This window comes from Mesocricetus auratus, unplaced genomic scaffold (assembly GCF_017639785.1).
Source record: "Mesocricetus auratus isolate SY011 unplaced genomic scaffold, BCM_Maur_2.0 Super-Scaffold_100008, whole genome shotgun sequence".
Classification (NCBI taxonomy): Eukaryota; Metazoa; Chordata; class Mammalia; order Rodentia; family Cricetidae; genus Mesocricetus; species Mesocricetus auratus.
Window position 1 is genome coordinate 73,015,291 of NW_024429192.1, and position 18,649 is coordinate 73,033,939.

An 18,649-nucleotide genomic window follows, 5' to 3' on the forward strand; every position below is an offset into this window, starting at 1 on the left:
AGCTCACTGCCTGGAACGTTTCCCAGGGATGTGGGCGGGTCCTCTGACCCCACTGGCCAATCGAATTTGATTTACGGGCAACAGGTGGTCCCTGGGGCCAGTAATGATGCTCCCCTCCCACCCAGAGATCTCCCCGGGAACCGGGTGTTGTTTGTGGCTGCCGCAGCGCCACGACCTTGGTATGCTCTTCACCAGGGCAGACTAGGGCACAACCGCCAAGCAGAGGAGGGTGGGAGGGATGTGGGGGGTGGGAGGGGCGTGGGGGGTATGGTCACCTCCTCCCTGTTCTTTTCATGGACTTTTCTGGTCTGACTCTAGAGCTTGTGCAGGAGGAGACTCTAAGGAAGACCTAAGTAAGGACCCTGTAGAGTCTAGCAAAAGTTTTTCTCTAGAGCCACAACAGTAATGTCCCTGCCCGAGGGTCTTAGCTTCCTCTCAAGATCTAGTCTTTGCTGTGCTACTGCACCGGCGGGGACATCCCAAACCTGACTTGCCCTGTTGCACTTTGGAATATGCCAGTTTGAGCTCAGAGCCTCTCTGAGCTTCTGTTACCCCACGTTGGTCACAGCCCACCCTATAAAGAAGTGGAGTGGATGGGCAGGGACAGGACTACTCCTCTCTGTATGCATAGGGTCCAACCCAGGGACTCCAGGTGGGATGGGAGGCCTAGATCAGCTGGAGTTTGGGACTGAGCCAGGAGCCAGATCCTGCCGAATGGAGATGTCCCTTTAACACTGGCCTGGATCCATGCACGGCTGTTCTGCCTGCTGCAGTTCAGCTAAAGCTGCCTGCTGACTCATGCACTAGCGGCCAGCAGGAACTGGGAACATGGCTTCTGCTGCCGTGGCAGCACTTGTGGGCTGGGGGTTTCTGGATTACAAGACAGAGAAGTACGTGATGACTAGAAACTGCCGGGTGGGCGTCTCTCAGAGGCTGCTGCAGCTAGGAGTGGTGGCCTACGTGATAGGGTAAGAGCAGCCCTTTGCCAGGCTAGCTGCAGAGGCTGCTGTTGGCCTTGCTGGTGGAGGGCTAGAAATGGGCTTTTTAGAATTCCAGCTGGTGGGTGAGTGGGAATGGGGGTGGTGAGAGGTGGCTGGTAGGAGGGATTTTAATCCATTTAGAAGACAGCAGAAGCCATGTGCACACATGAGGGACATTGTTCCCAGCATCATCTTGGTCTCTGGTCTCTGTGTGTGTCTGCAGTACTCCTGCCCAGAGACACCCTGGTGGGGCGGGGAGGTGGTAATTCTTGGCCTGTGTGAGCAATGGAACACTAAGGCTCCCAAAGGGACCGCTAGCTGGATGTCTGAAGTGACTTAAAGGGCTGAGCTGGGTGTGCAGAGTGTATGGGAGGCATTGGCATGTGAAAAGTGACCAGATGGACAGCTCCATCTGAGGGCTCCACCTGCTCGGCCCTCGGTGCTGATCTGGGGGTCTCTGAAGTATACCAAGACAGCCTAGTGTTATAGGCCTTGTAACATTACACTGTCCATCCATCACCTTCTACCTAGGTGGGCTCTCTTGGCCAAAAAAGGTTACCAGGAATGGGACTTGGACCCCCAGATTTCTGTCATCACTAAACTCAAAGGGGTTTCTGTAACCCAGATTAAGGAACTAGAGGACCGAATATGGGATGTGGCTGACTTTGTGAAGCCACCACAGGTAGGTCCCCAGTGCTGTGACAGGAGACCTGCCTCATAGCGGCTGTGCATGAGAGACAGGATACCTGTGGTGCAGAGGGTGGGGGAAAGGCTTGGGAAAGGGCAAGGGCCTCTCAGGAAACTGCTGAGTCAATCTGAGCAAATGACTTCCTAAGCCGGGAAGCCGGTGCCCATGGAACTTCCTTTTAAAAGGAAGGTTAGAAATATAGCTTAGTGGCAGAGTACTTGCCTGGCGCACACAGCTTCCTGGGTTCAATTCCTAAGACCATCAAGAAAAAAACCCCACCCACACCAAGATAAACCACCCCACCCACTCACCACCCACACCAAGATAAAAACACCTACCCACTCACCACCCACACAAAGATAAACCACCCCACTTACCCACCACCCACACAAAGATAAAACCACCCCACCTACCCACCTCCCACACAAAGATAAAAACATCCACCCACTCACCACCTACACAAAGATACTCCTGCAAAGGACTGAAATATCTTGGACATAGGATTTATGCTTTGGAAGGGAAAGGTAGGGCACCGAGTTCAGGGTTTGAACTTGTTTTTTTGTTTTGTTTTTGTTTTTAAGACAGGGTTTCTCTGTGGCTTTGGAAACTGTCCTGGAACTAGCTCTTGTAGACCAAGCTGGTCTCGAAATCACAGAGATTTGCCTGCCTCTGCCTCCTGGGTGCTGGAATTAAAGGCGTACACCACTGCCCGGTGGGTTTGAACTTTCTGAAGTCCCCTTGTTACCATTTAGGGATCTTGGATCAGGTTCAGTTTCTCCATTGGTGAAAAATGTAAAAGGCAGGGTTGGAGCAGTGGCTCAGAGGTTAAGAGCACTGGCTGCTCTTGCAGAGGCTATGGGTTCTGATCATCACAACTTTCTGTCACTCCAGTTCCAGGAGAGTTCGAGTGCCCTCTTCTGGCCTCTGAGGCACCAGGCACACAAACAGCACATATACTTTATACATGTTAAATAATTAAATAAAACTGCTCAGCAAAAGAATTAAAAGGCATGAAGTAAATCACAGTCACAGCAGATAAGTGTTATTAAAAGTGAGCGGGCAAACACCACACACAGGCTTCCAGCACAGGAAAGGGGATCCAGAAACCGAAGTCTATTCTCCCTTGGAGGGTTGCTGGCCTTAATTGTTTGTGGTGGTGTAAGATGGGCCCCTGCTCCTGAATTTTGGATGCTCAACTCAAAATAGGGAGCTGACAGGCCCATAGGTTCATACAAGCTGAGAAATGTTCAGGACCAGTGCTGACTGGTCTAGACCATTCATCCAGAGGCGATCCCTTCTGGCAGGAAAAACCGTAAGCTCACCAGGTCTTCATCTTGGATAGGTGTGGTGAGGAAGAATCTGGGAGTTTGTCATCTTGTGGTTGATGCATGGCCCCTTTTCCTATCTTTGCCTGTCAGGGTACAATCTAGCTCCTCTCACCCACAATTCTCATCTTCCCTTCTCCCTCCACCTAGCCGATATGAGTTCAATAGCCAGCAGCTGTGCCACATTTCCCGAGGAGACATAAACAAATGTCTGTATACCTCACCTATTGCACCAACAATGGGCCAATTTCATTCCAAATTAGTTCTGTGAGCTAGTCAGTAATTGCGGTTACCTATAAGCATAGTAAGTGAGGGGTGACTCAAAGGTAGCTATGTCGGCTCGACCGGCTCGACCATTTTTTGGCTCCAGGTGGCGCTAGCTTTCTGTGCAAGCACTCCCTTGCCAGACTGTTAGGACTGTGATCAATGTCCTCCACTGTCCCCACTTTCTAGCTTCAATATCTAGCTTCAGGGGGTTCTTGAAATTTTTGGCTAAGTACATGAGAATTTGAAATGAAACTTGTATGAACGTTATGGATAGAGGCATGACACTTCCCTGGTCTCAGGAAAGGCCACAAACCCTTTGCCTGCCTTGCTGGTCACCACTTTCTGTAGCACAAACTTGGTAACTAGATAGGGCTGAGAAGCAGTCCCACGAAATCCAGGCTACCAGGCTGAGCTCCTACCTCAGCAGTAGAGCACTAGCATGCCTGAGATCTCAAGTTCCATTCCCAGCACTGACAGCAACAGAAAGCAAACAAAACAGACTTCAGCTTCTAGCCCCTCAGCTGCTGGAGTTCAGCCAAGGCCAACCTCCAGCCTTGCCTTCTAGGGAGAGAATGTGTTCTTCCTGGTGACCAATTTCCTCGTGACACCAGCTCAAGTCCAGGGTAGATGCCCAGAGGTAAGTCTCTTCAGAGCCTCTAACACCCCTGCTTCTCTCACAGTCTTGCCTGCTTTCTCCTTCACACGTGGCTCAAGACTCAGTCTGTGCTTGATATATCTGCGCCAGGCAATGGGCCAATCTCTCTAGAAACCATTTAATGGCGTCTTTACATCTGTTGTCCACCAGAAAGACTATCATTCCCATCCAACAGGTGGTTGGGGCTCCACGAGTTTCAGCCACTTGCCCAAAGGTACCCCAAGTGTGGGTTACAGCACCAGACCTCTGAGTGGAGAGAGTTTCCAGTCTTGCAGTCTCTTTCCCATGCTGGCCCTGCCTCTGGCTTCCAACCGGGCACACACCAAGGTGGGCATTAGCAGCAGGGGCAAGCTGGGAGAGCACCTTCCTTGTCTGTGAGTTAGCTTCCATCTGGGGGACAAGCTAGCACACTTCTGCTTTTGCTTTCAGGTCATTTATGATCTCCGGGTGTTTTTCAGCCCAGCTGTGTTCATGTTTGAGTCCTCTGCCTCATTCTTATCTGTTTCCCATGCAGAAAGGCATGCACCCCCCCCCAATCTCACCGTTTCCATTTGGGAATATTCCAGACAGTCTTTCAAAGAGCGCACTAGTTCTCACCAACCATGGCGTTTGTGCGAACAGTTATGACCCCGTCCACATATATGCATCACACCCAAGTCCAACCTTTGCTCAGCTGGGCTCCAGGTTCTGGTATTTGTCACATTACAGTTTCAGGAGACATTACCTCCCCATGGATGACCCCTATCCAAAGGATAATTGTCCCTTTGGGAACCCAGACAATAGCCCACATCCCAATGCTTGGAGAATGTTACATCCGGGTTTAACATGTAGACAACTCTAAAATTTCACCACACCTACAGGTCCACTTCTTAGAAAACACACGGTTATCCTGTTTCCTTGTCTGGGGCTTCTGGCTCGTCCGTGAACCTCCCATGACTGGAAGTAACTCACCAGATCTGATGACCAGATAGCCAGAGTTCCTGCCAGCTCTTCTTGGAAGATTGGTGTCCTGGCCCTCCAAGCACATACTTAATAGGGTGCCACATTCCTCTGCAAAACTTTCGTGAGCCCCTCTCCTCACCCCCCAATCTGGGTCAGCGCCTGTGCTGGGCTGGCAGAACTCCAGCTCCCTGTACCTCAAGTTGCAGCTAAGGTTGTCAAGGTTCCATGATGCCCATGAGGCAGAGGCTGCAGTGAGGAGACTTGGGGAAGTACATGGACCAAATCTTAAAGGAGCTGTTGATCTGAGTCAGTGTGGCTGCAACAGGATGCCAAGGCAGAGGGAACTTCATGGGCAGAGGCCCAGGCTGTATGAAGATTAGGCTGAGGTGTCTCTGGGGATACCTGCTACTTGGTGTGGCTGGAGAATAGATTAGGGCTGGGCCACGAAAGGGACAGCCCAAGATCTCGTGGACCCTCTGAGTCTGCTAACAAGTTGGACTTGATGCATGAGTAGAAGGTAGCCAGAATGGGAGCATGGTAAAGACCCCCTGTTTCATCATTTGGGCTGCCGGGAGAGGTACTTACAGCTCACCATGGAGTCTGGTTGAAGGAGCTGGGGACATAGGCAGACACAGCAAAGCAGAGAAAGTGGCTGTCCTCTGACCTCTGCTACCAATCATAGTTCCACCCTTCACTAAGTCCTGGCTTTTCAGTCCTTCAGTCACTCTTGCTTCCGTGGTGTGGCCTGGAGTCCCTCATGAGCTGAACCCCCATAAGGGTTCCGAAGCTCAAAGCTACCTTTACCTCACAGTGCTCCCCCATGACTCTTTGGCCTTAGTAGACACAAGGTCCATGTTTGGTAGAAAAGACTGGCACCAGTAGGTGTGTGGGGCTTCCTCCCTGTACAGACCCCGTGACCTTAGGCCCTGCTCTTTGACAGCTACACCTATCATGTACTGACCATCTCTAGTGTGTCCTTCTGTGGATCTCTAGCACACACACACACACACACACACACACACACACACACACACACACACACACACACACACACCCCGCTCTGTTATACCAGTTGCACAGAAGAGCTGGACCCCGGCAAACAATCAGGAGCGGAGTTGTCAGGAGAGCAGGAGTCTCGTTTTGCTCTTGGAATACAGCTTGTCACCATCTCACAGGAGGCTGATGACTCTTCCCTCCAGCTTACAGCTTGTGTCTTCCCTGTGCTTCCCAACTCAGGGTACCCTGGGAGGAATCCTCGGGGTTGTGTCTTTGCGGTCTGTGAGGCTGAGTCACAGAGAGGAGACATCTCTGTGACTAGAATCTCTCCTACCTCAGCATCCTTCCGTTCCTCTGGCTAACTGCTGGGCTGATGAGGACTGCCCTGAAGGGGAGACAGGAACGCACAGCCATGGTAACCGAAGGTTTTGTCCTCTGGCACCTCCGCTAGAACAAGGGGAGGGGAGGGAATACTGTGGTCCCCAAAGCTGTACTTGTCTGTGCACCACCCATTCTGCCGACAAGCCCATGCCCCACACCCTCCTCAGGACCCATGGAGACTTGAGGCCTTGGAGCTCATTTTGTGTTTTCAAGGCATAAAAACGGGTCAGTGTGTGGTGTTCAATGGAACCCACAGGACTTGTGAGATCTGGAGCTGGTGTCCCGTGGAGAGTGGAGCTGTACCCAGGTAAGTCTCCTTTCTCTCCCAGGGTGGGCCCCAGGATAAGCAAAATGATGCCAGTATACTGTCTGTCCTCAGGAAGCCCCTGCTAGTGCAGGCCAAGAACTTCACACTTTTCATCAAAAACACCATAACCTTCAGCAAGTTCAACTTCTCCAAGTAAGCCTGGGCAGGTCTTGGTTGAGCCCAGATGCTCCATGCCTGGTGGGTCATCTGATCCCCATCACTATCCTTTCTAGAACCAACACCTTAGACACATGGGACAGCACCTATTTTAAGCATTGTCGCTATGATCCACACTCCAGCCCGTACTGCCCAGTGTTCCGCATTGGGGACCTCGTGGCCATGACTGGCGGGGACTTTGAAGACCTGGCATTGCTGGTGAGTCATTTGAGGTAGGTTCCTGCAGCTCAGGGCTAGGGTCTCAAGTCCATCTACCGGTGGAACAGAAATGTGTTGTGTGCAGGGTGGCGCTGTGGGCATCAGTATCCACTGGGACTGCAACCTGGACACCAGGGGCTCTGACTGCTGTCCCCGGTACTCCTTCCAGCTGCAGGAGCGGGGATACAACTTCAGGTATGGCCCTTGCTGCCATAGTTCTGGCTAGCTGTTCCTGGCCTGGTACTTTCTTCACCTAGCTCCCTGGGACCACCAGAACAGAGCACCCCCATACTCAGACCCCAGGACCCCCTGTGTGTACAAGGGCTCAATCCCCCACTCCACTCCACCTTCCCTCATCTGTCAGTACAGGCTCCCACTGCAGCCCCTCCCAGATGGTCCTGCTTCTCCAAAGCAGACACACCTTTCATCTTTAATTTCCCTGTTGGACTTTATCTAAAAATCCAGACTAGCGGCACAGATATTCATATATTTCTGACCATGGTTTGCTAGCATTGCTTTTTCTTTCCCTGGCAACACTAAGGCTAAGGATTGGACCCAGGGCCTCAGAACTATTTGAAAGTAAATATCAGATATTGGATACTCATCCTTCCCAATACTGCCAAGGAATGTTTCCACATGACCACTGTCCCATTGTCCCAGGCAACTCTGGACAGTGGGTAGGTGGTCACAGTACATGCTTGTAGTCCCTAATCCCAGCCCTCGGGGGCAGAGAAAGGGAGATTAGGGGGTCAGAGTCTTCCTTGACTTTTTAAAAAATATTTATTTATGTATTTATTTTTATGATCTATCCACTGTTCTGCCTGTATATATGCCTGCACACCTGAAGAGGGCACCAGATCTCATTACAGACAGTTGTGAGCCACCATGTGTTGCTGAGAGTTGAACTGAGAACCTCTGGAAGAGCAGCCAGTGCTCTTAACCACTGAGCCATCTCTCCAGCCTCCTTCCTCAGCTTTATAGCCAGTCTGAGGCAGCCTAGCGAAGAAGGAGGAGGAGGAAAGGAAGGGAGGAAGAAAGGAAAGAGAGGCGGAGAAGGGAAGGAAGGAGACGAGAGAAAAAGGGGAGGAGGAGGGAGATAAGGAAGGAAAGAAAGGAGGAAGGAGAGAAGGAAAGAGGAAGGAAGGGGGAAAAAGGAAGTTAGGAAAAGGGTATTGGATATTAAATCTAGCATTTTATATTTCTCCTACTGTGTTAAAAATGTTCCCAAATCTGTATTTTCCTATCATAGAGGCACTAAGAGATCTTAAATTGCAAGTATTGCCATGATTTCAGTTTCTCCAAGTAGAATCTTGGGCTCCTCCTGCCACTTAATATCATTTTATTACACATAGTAGCAGATGTGCACATGGGGCCATGAGGCCCAAGGACAATGCCCTTTGATACAACTCACTGTGCTTGGCTCCCCACCTCTTGTAACCGTATGGCTTAGGCTTCTGCTGGCACCTTCCTTTCTGCTCACTGTGCCTTCCTGAGCCCGGCACCTGTGCTCACTTCCTCCCCAGGTCTGTGCTGAAAGGAATTGCTGCTTCAGAGTTCTAACAGCCCTCCCCGCCACCCCACCTCCCTTCTCCCATACTGCCCCCTCCGCTCCAGTACCTCTTTCAGCATCCCCTGTGCCCCTCCCTGACCTCAGCATCCCCTGTGGCCCTCCCTGACCTCAGCATCTCCTGTGCCCCTCCCTGACCTCAGCATCTCCTGTGCCCCTCCCTGACCTCAGCATCTCCTGTGCCCCTCCCTGACCTCAGCATCCCCTGTGCCCCTTCCCTGACCTCAGTAGACAGCAATCCTCCTCTGGTCAGGCCCTGCTCAGGTTCTGGGGTGCTTTCCCCTGTCCTTAACATCTACAGGGAGCCTAAGACTTAGGACTCTGGGTTGGGCTGGTGGAGTCCGGATGATCCAGCCTGAGATGCAGCATGCAAACCAATGGCGTCTGTCTTCTCTGCTCCAGAACAGCCAGTCACTGGTGGGAACCCTCAGGCGTGGAGGCTCGGAGCCTGCTCAAGTTCTATGGGATCCGCTTTGACATTCTTGTCACTGGGAAGGTACTGTTCAGAGTAAGGGAAGGTTGTGGAGGTTTGGGAGGACAGCCCCAGCCCCAGAGGCTCAGCTGGGGTCTCTCAGGCAGGGAAGTTTGCACTCATCCCTACGGCCGTCACGCTGGGCACAGGAGCAGCTTGGCTGGGCATGGTGAGTCTGAACCTGAGGTTCACTTTGGCCGCAGCAACCACCGGCTAGGGCCTGTTGGCATCTACTGGGCCTGCATATTGTGTCCTGGGTGAGGGCTTGGCTGGCAGAGGGGTGAGGTGAGGAATCTGGAACATGATAGGTCCTCTTCCAGGTCACCTTCCTCTGTGACCTGTTGCTACTGTATGTGGATAGAGAAGCCCGCTTCTACTGGAGGACCAAGTATGAAGAAGTGAGTAGTGGGCCTGCTTGTGTCCCAGAGCGGACGTCAATGCCTGAACACTGGGTTCTGCCCCACTTTGGGAGGGTCCCTAATCTATTGTCTTTGTAGGCAAAAGCTCCAAAGGCAACTGTCAACACTGCATAGACCGAGTTGGCTTTCACACCTGCACCCTGCTGCCCAGGTGTCTCAGTGGTGGGTTGCACCTGTCCCACGCCTGTTGCTGCTGGGATCCAGACATCCAGACACCAGCGGCCTTGTCTGGGTGGCTGTCATCCCCTAGCTTATCCATTCCTGAATCACTCCCTGCAGGTTAAAGTTTAGGGATGAGAATGGATAGGTTCTGGCTTGGGCACATCAAGGACAAAGCTCCAACAGGACTGGAGAAGGGCTTGGGGGGATTTCACCAGACTCCCCATGCAGACTCTGTCCTAGGTCCAGCCTGAGGGAGAAGGCAGCATGATCAAATGATTGATGCCTGGTCCCTGGGGACTCTGTCTTCTGGGAAACTCTGCCATTCGGTTCAAGTCTGGTTAACCTGACCCCAGGTTTCTCAGGGGCCTAGGTGAGATGAGAGGCTACACATATAGGACTTCCTAACAGCAAGACATTCCTGGCAACCCCAATGCATGCAGAAGCACCTGCCTGCCTGAGGTCCTAAATCTGGCTCCAGTGCACCAGAGTTTCAAGGTGTGATCTCCATGAAAGACGCCAAGATTCCTCAGGGATAGATGGTTCTAAATCTGTGCGCATGCGGGGCTTTGACCCTCTCTCATTAGAGACTTTCCCCATGTCCCAGAGCTCATAGAAAGAACGGCATGGACAGGGGCTGCAGAAGTACAGCCCTTTCTTGGCCCATGTGTGGGGCATAGTTTATGGAGTATGCACCCCTGGAAGGGGAGAGGCAGCTTTGCTATGGACGTACAGCAACCAACGGAGTCCCAGGGCTGAGGCTGAAGCTGCACCAACGTCTAGGCTCACCTGGCTTCCAGATCCTCCAAAAAGCTTTTGGAGTCCTGATGCCTCTCAGCCCTCGGGGTTCTGGCTTCCAAACCACAGGGTGGGAAGGCCTGGTTACTGCAAGTGGGTCACGTGGACCCAGTATCCTTGGGGATTCGAAGAACCCTGACATCACTGCTGAAGTAAAGCTGCCAAAGCCAGCAACTTCCTGTGTAGTCTTTAAAGGGAGCAATGGGAAAAGGGAGACGTCTACCTGAGACAGAGCCACCCGCAGGAACCCCAGGGCGGGTGCAGAGCAGACATAGGTCTTCCTCCCTGTCTGAACGGTTGCCTCACAGCCGCCTAGTGGGCTGGAAGGCAGTGGATGCAGGCCCAAGTACCTGTGCACCCATGCACACTCAAGTGTACCACTCTATTCCAAGCCCACCTCTCATGGACACCGATGCCTTGGATATTAACAAGTAGTAGAGACCCCGAAGACTTTATCTGAAAACTCTCCTGAGGTATATAGAGACAGTAAAAGAGTGAGCTGTGTCCAGGAGTCTGGATTTGGAAATAACTGGTCAATTCTCCAAGGGTAACTGTGTGGGACATGAAGGAATGTGCTGGGGGTAAGTCTTGTGGGCATGTACCTGTGTTCCATGCATTTCAATGACCCTTGGCAGTCCTTGGGCACATGCTTTGATCCCCAGGGAGCCCATGAAATCAAGAGACGCTGACACCTTTATGAGTTACCTCCTTTGAGTTCAGGTTGTGATATATACCCTGCTAGCAGACATGTCATGGATCTGGAGTATTGGTCACTAGTGGTACCCTTGCCTAACAATCTCAAGGTCCTGGCTTCCACATCAAGCACCGCTAACATACACACACACACACACACACACACACACACACACACACACACACACACACGTACACACACTCGCACATGCACACACATGCATGCAAGCACACACATGCACATGCAGACACATGCACACATGTGCACACAGAAACCCTTATAGAGGACATGTGAGGACTGTGTCCTTGTCTTGTCAATGCCCCCTTCACAATATGCATGTAGCTTCCCTTCCCAGAGATACTTTCGGTAGACCTTCTGTCTCCCTGCTGTGGACTGGGGACAGTTGTTTGGCTCTTCACATAAATAAGAACTCAGTGCCACAAAGAACTCTGCAGTGTACACAATAGCTGGTCATAACACTAGCTGATTAGTTATTATTATGGGTCCCAGGGGCTGGAGCCTCTTCCCTGCCTGCTCTGCCCCACCTGCCCAGGTATCCAGAGTTGATCATAAGCAGGAAGGCATTGAGCGGCGAGCGCACACCAGCACTGGACAAGGCCTACCCCATGAAGACTGAAGGCTCAGTTCCTGGGAACTGACAACACTCCTAGCCCAGTCTGGGCAGGCTTCAAATCTAAGCTTCCTTGGGCAGGCAGCTGCCAATTCTTCTGGCCTCTGGATGTGGGCAATGTGGGGCCCTCTATGAGTCAGCCTCAGACTGGCCAGCTACTCTGCACAGGCTGACTCCTGGTCTGCGGCCTGGCCAGCAGGCTGCACGGCTTGCACCGTTTCCTCCAGGCTGCCACTGGGGAACACCACGTAGTGTGCAGTAGTCAGCTCCAACGGCTCCCTCTGGTTCTCCTTGCTGTGCCAGATGCCATAGCCAAAATACACGACAAGTCCTGTAGGAACAGGCATGAGCCTGAGGGGCAGATCCCAACCCCACCCACCCTCTTTAGCCTCCCATTTTAGAAAAGCTGCGTCCAAGCCCAGGCCCCACTCACCAACCAGCAGCCAGAAGATAAAGCGCAGCCAGGTCAGGTAGCTCAGCTTCAGCATGAGGCAAATGTTGAGAAGGATGCTCAGGGCTGGAGTCAGGGGCACCAAAGGGATCTGAGGGTGCAAGGGCGAGGCTGAGCTCGGCTGCAGGATAGCTATGCTAGCAGCCTAGAGCCTGACTTGTGTGGGAGTTCCTTAGAACCCGTCTTCATCTCTGGAGATTTGGAGCCATGTGTACCCTGGCCCTGCGGAATGCTGGAGGAAGTGGGAATGGATAACCCCGCCTCCCCAGCCCCGTGAGCCCTTGTGCCTTCTCAGGTAGTGTGAGAGGCTGGGGCAAAGGGAACAGGTCAGTCTGAGAGGTAACAGTATTGACGAGGCACAGGGTGGGGGAGGAAGATGGGAGTGTACCTGAAAAGTGTCTTGCTTCTTTTGCTGCTGGTGAGCCCCCAGGACCAGGAGGCTGAACAGAAAGACAGCACCACTGACGACCAGCAGGAGGACATAGCCCCACCGCGGGAGGCGCAGGTCTGAGTTCCCGAAGACTAGCACACACGCCAGGGAGATAGCAGAGACTACCAAAATGCCAAGAGCCCAGGCCACAGCAGTTCCAGGGCGGCATCCATTCAGGAAGCCCAGGAAGGGCTTCAGGGCTGGCCGCAGCTGACCAGGCTCAGACACGGAGGTCTGTGCAGCACCTACTAGCTGTATGTGGTCCGAGAAGGAGTCGTACTTCTTAGCTGTGTGGCCAGGGCTGGCTAGGCATGGGGAGCTGGGGGGAGAAGCTTTCTGGAAACGCAACACAATGATGCTGGTGGCTACAAAGGTATAGGCCAGCAGAGTGCCGATGGACAGGAACTGGACCAGCGCCTCAAGGTCCAGCAGCAGCGCCAGGAGAGCCATGAGGACTCCAAACACCAGGATTCCCACCACAGGCACCTGCGTCCGGGGGTGCACACGGGCAAACACCTGGAAGAAGAGCCCATCGGCGGCCATGGCATAGACAATGCGAGGCAGGGAGAAGAGGTTGCTGAGCAGGACCGTATTCATGGCTGCAGCAGAGCACAGGGAACAATCAGCAGGGCAGGTAAGCCCAGCAGGGGCTGCTGCTAGGGCTCTCAGAGATAAGAGTGTACTGAAGGCATTCGCTTCTAACCTCCCACCTAGGAGCAGGGCATTTCTGTTTAGGTCCAGCCCATTTTAGACCCCTTGAGAGCTCGCAGTCTGCCTGGGAAGGACCTGTCAGCACGTGCTCCCAAACTGATATTCTGTGTATGATTTGAGGGGAGAGGGCCTGCCAACAAGTCTCTGGAAATGGGTGTTTTCCTGGGACCTGGGTGGAGGCACACTACCCTGTCCGCTCCCACCCTGCCCGGAAGGGTCCCTTACCACAGATGGAGCCGACTGCCACAATGAAACCAGCCCAGCTGTAGCCCCGCCTGTAGAAAGCATCGGCAAGAGCCGAGTCAGGGTCCAGACTGTGCCAAGGCACCATGAGGGTCAGCACGGTGGAAACCAGAATATAGGCACTGGCGGCCAGGCCAAGGGAAATCGCAATGGCCATCGGCACAGCCCACCGTGGGTTTTTGGCCTCCTCACTGGAGGCAGCAATAACATCAAAGCCCACGAAGGCATAGAAACAGGTGGCTGTGCCCGCCAGGATGCCAGAGAAGCCGAAGGGCGCAAAACCACCCTCTTCTGCGCTCCAGTTGTGAGGGCGGGCCAGGATGAAACCCAAGATGATAATGAGAAGGATGACGATCATACTGATGGCTGAGAACGTGTGGTTGAGCCAGGAAGACACTCGGGCTCCACAGGAGACAAAGGCAGAAGCTACAAGTAAAATCCCAGCGGCCAGAAAATCTGGATAATGGGCCAGGAAGGGCATCTGCCAGACACCCATGTGAGACTCCGTAAAGTTGCGAATGCTGTGGTTAAAGATGGCATCCAAATAGCCACTCCAAGCACGGGCCACAGCAGCACCTCCAATGAGGTATTCCAGAAGTACATTCCAGCCTATGAGGAATGCCCATATTTCACCCATGGACACATAGGTGAACAAGTACGCAGAGCCGGTACGGGGCACACGGGCTCCAAATTCTGCATAGCATAGGGCTGCCAGCAGGGAGGCTACAGCAGCCACCAAAAAAGACAAGAGCACAGCAGGGCCAGCCATGTCCTTGGCCACTGTGCCTGTGAGCACATAGAGCCCAGACCCCACCATGCCACCCACACCCAGTAGGGTCAAGTCTAGTGTGGACAGGCAGCGCCGCAGTGATGTCTCCATGCTAGACTCTTCCAGTGGCTTCAGACGGTTCAGTTTCTGGCAGAAGCGTGCCAGGCGGGTGGTGCTGGGCAGTCCCCGGGCCATGGCAGACGGCTGAGGAGTACAAAGCCAACTTCTGGAAACGTCTGGGGACAAACAACAGGAATAACCAGCCAGCCTCCATTAGCTCACAGACTGTCCACCCAGTTCTCTCCTCTCCGTAGGAACCCAGGACAGCTACAGCATGGACCTACCCTTAGAGGATAGGTTCATGGGTGTCAGGGGCTGTGGGCAGGAGGAATAGAAAGCGTGGAGGTCCTTCCTGTCAGCCTTCAGGGCAGTGGAAGCGGCAGGGCGGTGCGGACCTGGAGCGGACCTGCAAAACCTGCAGGTGCTTCAGAGGGTGAGTGGGAGGTTGCTTAAGAACATTAGCCAGGCTTGGAACAGGCTCCACGAGCAGGGAGGAATGGGAGGCTTCCCGTGGAGCAGGGCCAGGCTGCCAGGACCCGGAACAGGAGTGGCCAAAGGGACACCTGGCCTCAGAGAAACGCGATCACCCCCTTCTAACAGGTTGGAGGATCAGCTCACCTGAGGCCAGGAGGCCAGGGCTGCAAGGGCCCTGAGCCCCGGATGTGGAAGCTGTGGGGCGCCTCCCCTCGCCATATGCGTTCCAGACACAGCTTCTGGGCTGGCTGCCTCTGCTATATCCCTGGCCCCCAGACATTCAAGCCTTCGCGTGCATTTACATCCCCACAGCAGCCTTCCCGCTAGACCCGCTGCGACCCACCTGCTGTCGCCGCCGCCGCCACCGTGTGCACTGCGCCTGCCCCGCTAGCTTACAACGCCTGCGTGCAGGGCCCGCCCCTGGCTCCCAGGCACAGGAAAAACCGGAGCCTCACAATTCATCCCCTGTGGCGTTCTGCACAGGGCTCCGCACCGCATTACATATCAGTATAACCCTCTTAACGAGTAGACCACAGCTGACAGTCCCAGGGCTCACTCTGCCCTTTCGACTGGTGAGGATGCCTGCTCCACCACCTGCTAAACCCCTTCAGTGGGTCCAGGTTGGGGCCGGAGCCCACCCTGCGGCACTGCAGCAGAGAGCTCCTCGATCTCTCCCACCCAACACAATTACTCCAGCCAATTGGACGTCATCCAGGCCCCCACTACCGACTGAGTCATTTGGGGATAGCAAACGTCCAGCACAGTGAGATGAAGACAGGGGCCTGGCCGAGTGGCCTTGGCAATCTCCCAACCTCAGTGGGTTGGCAGGAACTGTCTTACACAATAGGCAAGAGAGAACAGTCTTTGGGGAGTGTTCTGTTCATTGGCAGAATTTGGAGAGCCATTGTCTGATAGTGTCCCTTAAAAAGACAGCAACTGGCTTCATAAGACAGCTTGCAACTCTGCAGCCAGGGTGCCCTCAAATGTCAAAGACAGCCTCAGAGCACCTGACAGGCCTTGGAATTCTCAAGGGACTCCAGTGTCAGTGATGGCCAAGTGTAATCTGTACCTCCCACCAGCATTCATATCATGAAGGTGCCTGAGCCAGCTCTGGCATAATATCGCCAGAGTCCCCTCTAGTTCATTCACGCTTACCTCTGAGGAGTCTTTTTCTTTCTGTTCTTCTAACCTCAAAAGTAAAAATGCTAGCTAGGCTTGGTGGCTCATGTCTGTAATGCTGGCGTGCAGGAGACTGAAACTAGCTGGGGCAAGGGACCTCTCTCTCTCTCTCTCTCTCTCTATATATATATATATATATATATATATTATACATACATATATATGTGTGTGTAGATAGCATATTTTATATAATGAAAGCCTCTCAATCTTTCTGTATGTGTGTGTGTGTATAGAGCATATATTTATATAATGAAAGTATGTATATACAGTGAGAGCGTGTATATATATGTATATATATATATATTGTGAGGAAGCTGATGTGATAAGGTATTGATTGTTGACAGTCAATAACCCAGCCCAACCAAGCCAGACAAAACCAAAGCAGGCACCTGTTTCTCCCAGAACTTTATGTTTAATCTATAATACATATCTAATATATTTAGTATATAATAAACACACAACTATATAATATATACTTGATTATATGTGATGATGATAGAATTACTATATATACTACTAACAATCTGTATGTTCACACTCGCAAATGTTGAAGTTTATCGGTGTTGATGGATGGGGAAATATATACCATGATAACAGACTGGAACATTATTTTTCCTTTTTAGTGGTGCTACAAATCAAACCCAGGATCTCCTACATGGTTCTCAAGATGCATCCGCAGCCCAGCTGCAAGGTTTTGTATTGCTGAGATAAGACACCCCCAGATGCTCAGTATGTTCAATGCAGTCCCTGTTAAAATGCTAACTCTCCACTCTGCAAACTTGCCAGACAGATCCCCAAACAAATATAAGATGATAAAAGACACAGAATAGACAAAACACCCTTGGGAAATAACAGAATTGGAGGAGTCACAATTCCTAATTTATGTGAGTCAGATAATGTAGCTGTTTGTGGAGTGTTTGTCTAGCACAAACAAGGCTCTGAGTTTGATGCCAGCACAAAAAAAGTCTAACTTTCTTTCTTGCCCATTTTCCTTTCTTTCTTGTTTAACGTGTATGTGAGGGTGTGGGGTAGCCAGAGTCTCACTTTGTAGTCCAGGCTGACGTGGAACACACTATATAGATCAGTTTGGCCTCGTGGCAAACTGGTTTTTCGAGACAGGGTTTTTCTGTATTGTTTTGGAGGCTGTCCTGGAACTCACTCTGTAGACCAGGCTGGCCTGGACCTCACAGAGATCCGCCTGCTTCTGCCTCCCGAGTGCTGGGATTAAAGGCGTGCACCACCAACACCCGACACAGCAAGTACTCTTAACCATGGTGCCATCTCTCCAGTCCCAGTTTCTAATATTTATTGGCTTAGAGGCAGGGTCTCACAATTTAGCTCTGGTTGGCCTCGAACTTGTTATACAGAACAAGTTGGCCTTGGAATCAAACGATTTGCCTACATTTCTGAGTGCTGGAATTAAAGGTATGCACCGCCACATCTGGCTAAGTTCCTGATTTTTATTTTGTTTTTAAAAAGATTTATATATTCTATGTCTATATGCACGAGTGTTTTGCCTGCATAATGTATGTATGCATGTGCAACACCCGCATGCCTGCAGGGGACAGTAGAGGTCATTGGGTCCTTTGGAACTGGAGTCACCATGTGAATGCTGGGAACCTAACCTCAGTCCTCCATAAGAGCAACGAAGTGTTCTTAACTACTGAGCCAGATCTCCAGCCCCTGAGTTGCGGATTTTTTTTGTTGTTGTTGTTTTTCCGAGACAGGGTTTCTCTGTGGCTTTGGAGGCTGTCCTGGAACTCGCTCTGTAGACCAGGCTGGCCTCGAACTCACAGAGATCCGCCTGCCTCTGCCTCCCGAGTGCTGGGATTAAAGGCGTGTGCCACCAACGCCCGGCGAGTTGCGGATTTTTAAACTGATTTCAAAGTAACAATAATTAAGATGAGTATTAACATATGGATAGCAGAGACATTAACTGACTAGAATAAAAAATCCAGAAATCAATCCAGACCTGGTGGCACATGACTTAAACCCCAGCAATCAGGAGGCAAAGGCAGGCAAGTGTCTGAGTTTAAGGCCAGCCTCTTTTTTTTTTGTTTGTTTGTTTTTTTTTTTTTGTTTTTCGAGACAGGGTTTCTCTGTGGCTTTGGAGGCTGTCCTGGAACTCGCTCTGTAGACCAGGCTGGTCTTGAACTCACAGAGATCCACCTGCCTCTGCCTCCCGAGTGCTGGGATAAGGCCAGCCTCTTCTACATGGAGGGCTCCAGGATAGTCTAGGCTACACAGAGAAATTCTGTCTCAAAAAAAAATCCAAAAATCAAACCTTAGACTTAGGATCAGTTGGTTTTAAAACAGACTTTAATTATGAAAGAAAATTTAAGTTCACATCAATATTGGACAGAAAGTACAGTGAGTTCCCGAAACTCCCTGCCCCCAGGTACACAGCCTTTCTCACTGCAGATATCAGGCATCTGAAAGGGCACATTTCCAACAACCAACACCCCCTGTGGACAATGGCATCCATGGCCCGTGGTTTATGTTAGGCCCCCTGAGCTGCATGCAAGTCCCAGGAGTTCTGGGGGATGCAGTTGGTACACAGATGTGGCATCATGCAGAAGCCTTTCAATGCTAGCCCATTTCCCCTTCCTCCTAGTGGAAACAACTGGCGTTTTTATTGTCTTCATAACTGCTTTTTTCACTGAGCTACACCCTTAG

General features: G+C 51.9%; 2 protein-coding genes across 13 annotated transcripts; one reads left to right on the forward strand and one right to left on the reverse strand.

Annotated features, from left to right (window-relative positions):
* Nucleotides 1–157: 157 nt before the first annotated feature.
* Nucleotides 158–10,505, forward strand: P2rx6 (purinergic receptor P2X 6). Of its 10 annotated transcripts, none has more exons than XM_013118744.3 (12): nucleotides 741–968; nucleotides 1,512–1,662; nucleotides 3,826–3,897; nucleotides 6,193–6,268; nucleotides 6,448–6,541; nucleotides 6,614–6,694; nucleotides 6,775–6,930; nucleotides 7,002–7,111; nucleotides 8,886–8,979; nucleotides 9,059–9,124; nucleotides 9,276–9,353; nucleotides 9,453–10,505. In XM_013118744.3, exons 1-12 carry the CDS (start codon nucleotides 829–831, stop codon nucleotides 9,622–9,624), a joined length of 1,290 nt encoding a protein of 429 aa, XP_012974198.1. In that variant the 5' UTR covers nucleotides 741–828; the 3' UTR covers nucleotides 9,625–10,505. The 10 variants fall into 10 exon arrangements, with proteins under 10 accessions (XP_040607090.1, XP_040607091.1, XP_012974198.1 ...); XM_040751149.1 differs by having other exon boundaries at nucleotides 743–890; XM_040751150.1 differs by having other exon boundaries at nucleotides 752–890; nucleotides 6,775–6,916.
* A 988-nt stretch (nucleotides 10,506–11,493) lies between these two features.
* Slc7a4 (solute carrier family 7 member 4) lies at nucleotides 11,494–15,498 on the reverse strand. Of its 3 annotated transcripts, none has more exons than XM_013118743.3 (5): nucleotides 15,138–15,498; nucleotides 13,474–14,496; nucleotides 12,496–13,136; nucleotides 12,090–12,198; nucleotides 11,494–11,987 (listed from the first exon to the last, which is right to left on the reverse strand). In XM_013118743.3, exons 2-5 carry the CDS (start codon nucleotides 14,453–14,455, stop codon nucleotides 11,812–11,814), a joined length of 1,908 nt encoding a protein of 635 aa, XP_012974197.1. In that variant the 5' UTR covers nucleotides 14,456–14,496; nucleotides 15,138–15,498; the 3' UTR covers nucleotides 11,494–11,811. The 3 variants fall into 3 exon arrangements, with proteins under 3 accessions (XP_012974197.1, XP_005077654.2, XP_012974196.1); XM_005077597.4 differs by lacking the exon at nucleotides 15,138–15,498 and adding an exon at nucleotides 14,939–15,125; XM_013118742.3 differs by lacking the exon at nucleotides 15,138–15,498 and adding an exon at nucleotides 14,605–14,885.
* Between the last annotated feature and the right edge of the window lie 3,151 nt (nucleotides 15,499–18,649).